Here is a 7,880-nt window from a genome sequence, read left to right as displayed (position 1 = left end):
CAACCTATCAGCCCTTGCAATTCCTGTACTTCCTTATTCAATTTAAGATTCCACACTAGATTATTTCACAAACACACTTGCCAATTCTCTAAACTGGCCTGCCCTCTGCCTCTTTATGGAACTGCCTGGCAAAAGCCCTTGTCTAGAAGGAAACCAGTTACCTGCTTTAGCTTAGATTAAATTCACAGAAAACTAAGCCATGCCAGAGAATGTCACACCACTGGGCAGGCTGGTTCCAGTATTAGTTACTGCTCCCCATCTTCAAATGGCACTTCAATTCGGCCCGCAGTCCTACTACTAACACTCTCTCTCCCTGTCTACAATTACTACTAACTCTCAATTGTGCTTTCAAACCATTCAGTCCCACCTCCCTGCTCACGCTCAGCAACCAGACAAAAATCTCTCAAACTACCATGTTCCAAAACAGATATGCCTACCTACTCTTCCTTCCATCTCTCAAATATTTAACACCTCCCTCTCATCTGGAACTTCCACACCCACATTTCAATCTCCTTAAGTATCACATATTTTACAAAAAACAACAAAACATAAAAAGCTTCAAATCCCAACTCTCTCTCCTTCCAGCTATTTCCCACCTTATCCCTTTCTCCTCTTAATAGAGTGAAACTCTGAAGACTTGACTTTTTCCATTTCCTCACATCCCACTCACCCCTTCAACCCTCTAACCTGACCTCACCTCAAACACTCCACTCAAAAAGCTCTTGGTAATAGCAACACCATTTATTTCCTGGTTAGGCCTAATTATATGTCTCCAGCCTAGGCTTTTCCTCTACTCCATACTTATTTGTCTAACTAACATCTCTAAGCAAACAACTAAATAAAAACATAAACAAGTTAACTCCGATGGTGATGAGCACTGTGAAGAAACTAAAGGAATGTGATATGGTGTGCACAGGTGGTGGGGAAATACCCCAGGGCGCTTTGGATATTAGAATGATGAGAGATAAGCCATGTGAAAGCCTGAGGACAATGCTTCAGGCAGAGGGAACAGCTCGGTCTGCAAGTCTTAAGGAGAGAGAAGCTGATGTGTCAAAACAATCTGAAGACAATCAGCATGTTGGAAACACAGCAAACGGGGATCACACGAGTTATGAAGTGAGAGAGAGGTAGGGCAAGGGGCAAAAGCGAAAATCAGGAGGCCAATTTGAAGGNCAATAATAACACTTCATTTTTATAAAAGGCCTAAAAGAAAACTGAGGTAAAACATTTCCATCATGTGCTCAAACTTATGTCTTACACTAACCATATGTCAATTTCCTACAGACACACTTATATACCATACATGAGGGAGTAGCAAATAACCTAAACTTAATGTTATTGAAAAACAAAGAGGTGGAGGTAACACATATCACTTTTTAAACTGAAGGAGGGAAAAAAAGTATAACTTCAACTTCCCCTTAAACCTCAACCTCTCCACTCAAATGCCTTTAGACATAGGTTTACTTCAAGTGCCAAAATTAATACTGAGCATTCTTTAGAGCAGTGAGTTACATCTCAAACCACAAGATTTATTTTTGAATCTCTAAAACGTGAAAATGGCAGGTAATACCTCAAACAATCTGCTTGTATATCTGTCTAAATTTAAGTAATGAGAAAATTAGTCAAACTAATTTTCTGTGCTTAAAATATGACTCAGAATGAGAAATAAGATGGAGTGCCAATTTGTGTGAAAATCAAATACAACTTTTTTTTCTTCTTTTAAAAGAAAATTAAGAAACACCTCAGTAGATGTGGGTACACATCTAAAGGGTCCTCCAGCTGAAGTCAGCCCGAAGCTAGGATTCAGTACAACCTGAGGACACTGGGAAAATGAATGATAGTGTTTTATGTATGTGCTCCTGGGCATTTTTCTGGGAATAAAACCATCATTTCATTTGGCTTTTCATAGGGTCTGGGACTCCTAAAACAGTTTAGGACTCCTTTCTAAAGAACAGAGATCTTGGAACCACAAAGCTAATATGATTTACGATAACCGCTTCATTCCTTCGTTTAACAAATACTAATTCTGGTCCCTAGGGGAGGATCAAGGCTTTCCCCTACACCAATTAAGGTAAGAAAAACATGCCTTCCCGGGAAAGACACTGGCTACAGAGCTGGGAGAAGAGCTCTCCAGTGATGATGGGCAAAGGGCTTCCAATATCAAGGGGTGTGTGAATTGCCTTCTCTCCTGGAATGCTCTCTCCCTGGAGTTTCTCATCCCCCAAGGCTGCTACAGTGAGGGGCCATGTAACAGTGAAGCCTATGCCCTCTCGCCCGACCTAGGAACCTACAGGGAACCCAGAGTGGGACCTGGATGAAAGGCTAGCTCAATGCTACTCAAACTGTGGCCCACGGACAGGCAGCAGCAGCAGCACCCAGGAGCTTATCAGAAATACAGATACTCAGGCCTCAGCTCTACTGAGCTACAATCTTTAGGTAGGACCCAGGAATCTGTGTCTTAACAAGCCCTCCAGAAGACCCCTGTGCCTGTGAAATTTCAGAAGCCCTGGCCTAAACCCACATCTCCCTTCTTTCTCCTCCCCTTCAGAGAGGAACTCATTCACAGAGTGTCGAATCTCAATGCCATGACCTTCTAACCTTCATCCTGAACTGTGTCCCCACCACGCCCCTGACTCCACCCTCTCCAGCTAAGGTGACCTAGGACCGTCTCTGCTTACTCAACCTCACAGCTGTCAGCTTCCTCCTTGAGACTTTCTTCTCTGAGCTTCTGTGACAAAAAAGGCCCCTGGAATGCCTCTGTCCCGTTGCTGCCTCTATTGTCTCTCTCCTTGCTGTGCACATGCCCCACAGGCCAGTCAGTCACTGTCCATGTGCTGATGATTCCCAGATGATATCCCCAGCCCTGACAGCAATTCTGAGTTCAAGATCCGAATATCAAGACCCTGCTGAGACACTCTCACATGGACCCAACCGAACTCATCAGCCTCTCCCCCGCAGCCTAATTTATGCCTCCCTGTGTCCCTAAAAAACACCTTGCTAGAACTGTGATAAGCTGCCCGGGCTGCCAAGTCACAAACCCTAGGCGCCTGAAAGACTGAATCGCCATACCAATCAAGACAGAGATGGCTTCAAATTGGCCTGAATGAATACTGGGATCCTGAGAAAATGGGCAAAAAAGAACTCAACATAAAGGTTACAAGTGGAGGTTACTGCCTATGCCAGGAGCCAGCAAACTTATTCTGTAAAAGGCCAAACAGTATTTTAGGCTTTGTGGGCCACAGAAGCTCTTTATCACAAAAAAACTTGTTTATGGCATTTTATGAACTTAACTCCTCGTGAAAAGAAACATTTCTTAAGAGGAAAAAAGAAAAGACAAAAGTTAGCCTCTCTCCTATCACAACAAATTCCAAAAGCTGCCTAAGTCCGTCTGTCTACATTTCCTTTGTAACCTCAACTAAGTTGTCATCAATGGGTCAACTACTAGTACATGAAAACTACTATTTATTAAATCGTACATTGCAAAAACCCCGGTGTTTTTATCCATCAGCGGCTAAATGCCCCTCTCTTCCAGGAGAAGCTCAACAGCAGCAAGACCTGGGTTGAAACTGTGGTCCCACCATTTGACAATTTACTGTTTCCCACCAGTTTCCTCAATTATAAAATGAGTAGAAAAACAGTGCCCGTACCTCACTGAGTTTTTAAAAAAAAAATAAATGCAAAGGAGAAAATCCATGCAAACTGCTTAGTGCAATGTCTGGCACACTGTAAGCCCTCAATATATGTTAGTCATTATTATTGTTAAAACAAAGTACATAGTCTTTTGAATACAACCACAAATATTAGACTTAAATATCTTACTTGTAAGTTATATTAAATCCAGTCAAATTATAAGCAGCATCACTAAAAAAATGCAGCAGGGCATAACCTGATGTGGCAACCACCTCGGGGACTGTCTCGTTGCCATCTCTCTCAGGAACGATGAGGCCGCTGAAATGAAAACACATTTCTTATAAAGGGAAGCACAGTTACAGACACATCACATGGTTACAGGCAAAATTCAGAGATGGAATTAATCCTTATAATAATTTTAAAAACCACTTCTAGGAAGGGGGGAAATTCCTGTGACAAATGCATGGTGCTACCTTATTAATCCTATTATCCTATTGTTCTGGATCCTCTGAGGAAAAGATCTGAATCTTTTGCTAGGCTCTCCTTTATTCCAGATTATATTTTTATTGAGATTTGAAATCAATGGCCCTATTCTTTTTTGTTTCTTTATAAAACTTTTTATAATGCTTCTTTGAAAAACTGAGTAAACCTCCAACAATCACAGATAGTAACAAACTTTGAGCTGATGAATGCCGAATATTCACTATCGAATGCCGAATATTCACTATCGAAAGACATGAAAAGTAAAAATATAAACAAATAAGTTTGATAAACAAACACCCATAATCCCAACACTATTAGCATTCTGATGTATTTTCTTTGCCTAACTGATACCATATTACATCTCATATTCTATTTTACAAATCATATACTATAAGCATTTCTGGTGTCACTAAAAATACCCTCATTGCTTTTAGGAACTCACTCAGAACCCAGCACACAATAGTATTTGTCGGGTGCCTGGAGACGGAAAGAATTACTGATGGCTTTAAGGCTCTTGATCCATATTACTACCAACTTGCTTTCCAAAAGAGATACGCAGACTTGAAATCCCACCAATAAAGAATGAAAGGGTCCATCCCACCTCACCCTGCCAACAAGGAGGATTTCCAGTCCTATTTTAGCTTAGCTAATTTAAGAAGTAAAAAGTGATTTTTTAAATTGGGATTCTGAGGTTTTCTTATACTCCCAAGGCTAATCATTTTCCCTATATTTACTTGCCTTCTGCATTTTTTCATACTCCTATGTTCACATCTTTTGCCCAATTATCACCACCACCACCACCTCACTCTGTAAAAGCCTTAATCCCTACCAGGCCCTATTGCAGTCTGCTGCACACACAACCTTATCCAATGAAAAAACATCTCATCTATTACTCTCTTCCCTTCACTCATTCGACCCCAGCCACGCTGGCCTCTGATTTCCGAGGGCACACACCAGGTAAATTCCCACCTCAGGGCCTATAAAAATCTTAAATGCTCGTTCACTATGACCTAGCAATTCTATTTATCTGTAGAAGAAACACTTGCTAATGTACACAAAGACAAATATACCAGAATCCTATAGGCTCATCCACAAGAAGTTGGCTGAATGAGTCATTTCATATTTGTAGGTCTGGCAGGACTAACAAGGAGCTCATCAAGGCATTCTGATTAGCAGGGGGGAAAAACAAGTTGCAAAACAATGGGCCTCATATATGTGTACATTTACATGTATTTATATATGTGCATATGAAAATGACTGGAAGAGTACATAGCAGAGTATGAAGGGGAGGAAGGGACAGGATTTTCACTCAGTGAGAGTTTACAAAACAGTGAAGCATTTTCTACTATGTATTCAAATAACAAATGTTTACTAAGCACCTACTACATGTGAGGCACTAGTCTAGGTACCAGGAATACAACAGTGAAGAAGTTCTGCCCTCATGGAGTTTGCATTAGAAAAACAACAAATAAGCCTAGATATAGCCCCTACCCCCACCCTGCAACCAGGTGTGTATATGTAACGCCAGGCAGAGATAAATGCTATGAAGGGAAATCAAACAAAGAACAAAAGGTGCTACTTTAGAAAGAGCTGTTAGGAAAGGCCTCTCTTGCAAGAGGTGACATTTGATCAGAGACCTAAATGAAGGTTTCAACCATCATCACGCTTTCGTCATTTTTATACACCAGAACCCCTTGAAATGCTGAAAAGGGTAAGTACTTGCAAGAGCAGGGCCACCTAGAAACAGATATGTCAAAAGCAATTTTCCCATAAGAAATACTAGCACAGGAAAGGATTGGGAGCTCCAGACACATGTGGGAGACCCTGTACTCTGTTAAGCTAGCATGAGCTTCAGGATCAGAGATGTGAGCTCTGATCCTTGCTCCACAGGCCTGGGCATGTCACCGACATCTCTGAGCCTCAGCTTCCTCAAATGCACAACATGAGAAATCCTATCTACCTCATCACAGTGATGCCATGAGAATCATGCTGTTAAAGCATGTGAAGAGCTTAAATAGTGTCCCACGCTAGGATGTGCTCGATAAGTGATGGTTAATGGTATTTATTATTTATGTGATGGGGACACTTCAGTGTATAGGATGAATGGTAGAATGGGTGGAAGAAGAAAGGACGGAGAGTCACAGAAGGCGTGGGAGGGCCCTCTGTGCTAGACGACCACGATGCTAGAGAAAGGGGATCAGCTGCCCCACTGTCAGAGGATCTTAGGCGTTTGCTTCTTTTCACATCAAAAACCTAAAATTGTGACAGCTTTGGAATGTGCTTTCTCCCAGTATAAAAATAAAACTGGTTTATGACAAAAATAAACTTTTACCGAGTAAATGAACACAAAACCCAGCCTCAACCCAGCGTGCATGGCAGTGGAAAGTGTGTGGGTGAGAGAACGATGCTGCAGGTGTGCCACTGCACTGTCACCCTGCACCACCTCCCACCTCTCTGTCCCCTGCTCCTGAGTAGATAAATGCAGGCACAGCTTAGGCTGCAGCTAGCTGTTCACCTTGAGCAAATCAAGAACTGCCTGCCCTGGGGTTCGTCATAATCTTATATTTTAAAGAGATTTTTTCACTGTAGAAAACCACTTGAAAATCTCGGTAATAAAAAATATTTTCGACACTCCACAACTCTCCCAGACACAGACATGGTCTCTCTACATATCCCGGGGACACACTCTGACTTCCAAAACCACAATATAAGTTTTGAGGTGTGCATCAGTTTGACACACCTGTCTCCTTACAAGACTATATGCTCCTCAAGCGCAGGCAGATGTGGAAAGAAGGTAAGACAGAATTGGAACGTCGTGGGCAGGAGCCTGGCGAGGCGGGACAGGCAGGGTCTATGCTTCTGACTGGCAAAGGGTCCGAGAACCTGAGAGACATGCCTGCCTTTGACTTCCTTCTCTAACTATGCTATGGTCTGACCATGGTTTCAACTGGGTGCTAGACAGACTGACTGACTCCCACTTTCACAAGGCTCCCTCTAACAGCTCTTCATCATAGTCTAAACATCAACATGCGGGTCAGCCGAGTGCCTCAGTTGGCTAAGGGTTAGCTTAAGAGCGCGAGCTCTGAGCAACAGGGCTGCTGGTTCGATTCCCACATGGGCCAGTGACACTGCACCCGAGCTGAGCTGCCGCTGAGCTGCCAACAGGTGGCAGGATGGCTCAGCTGGTGAAAGCACGTGCTCCTAACAACAAGGCTGCCTGTTCGACGGTGGGCTATGCCCGCCTGCAACTAAGACTGAACTTGGCACCTTGAGCTGAGCTGCCGCCCAGATGGCTCAGTGGATAGAGTATGCATTCTTAACAACAAGGCTGCCGGTTCAACTCCCACAAGGGATGGTGGCTACGCCCACCCGCAACTAAGATAAAACACAGCACCTTGAGCTTAGAGGCCACGAGCTGCTGACGGGCAGCCAGACGGCAACTGGCGCCCTCCACAACTAAGATTGAAGAACAACAACTTGGCTGGTCCCCTTCCCCAATTCCCCAACACTGTTCCCCTCCCACCAATTCCCCAATTAAAAAAATTTTTTTAAATAACATAAACATCAACATGCAACTACCTCATCAATATACAACTTTCTCATCAACATCCGACTTTCTTAAAACCAAAAAAAAAAACCTCTAGGGGAATATAATCAATAATGTTATAAAGATTTTGTAGGATGTCAGATGGGCACTTGTCTTATTAGGGAGACCACTTCATAGATAGTGTAGATGCCTGACCACTGAGTTGTACACCTGAAGCAAA

At 42.8% G+C, this 7,880-nt stretch overlaps 1 protein-coding gene across 1 annotated transcript in view; it reads right to left on the bottom strand.

The window, feature by feature from the left end:
- The window catches only part of ATRN (attractin), a 157,644-nt gene that overhangs the window by 107,271 nt on the left and 42,493 nt on the right, over positions 1-7,880 (bottom strand). Inside the window, exon 4 of the mRNA XM_019644591.1 lies at positions 3,820-3,948. Coding sequence (XP_019500136.1) covers positions 3,820-3,948 — 129 coding nt within the window. The remainder of the gene's footprint in view (positions 1-3,819; positions 3,949-7,880) is intronic.

Source organism: Hipposideros armiger, unplaced genomic scaffold (genome assembly GCF_001890085.2).
Source record: "Hipposideros armiger isolate ML-2016 unplaced genomic scaffold, ASM189008v1 scaffold_89, whole genome shotgun sequence".
NCBI lineage: Eukaryota > Metazoa > Chordata > Mammalia > Chiroptera > Hipposideridae > Hipposideros > Hipposideros armiger.
This window is presented reverse-complemented; position numbering and strand designations above follow the sequence as displayed.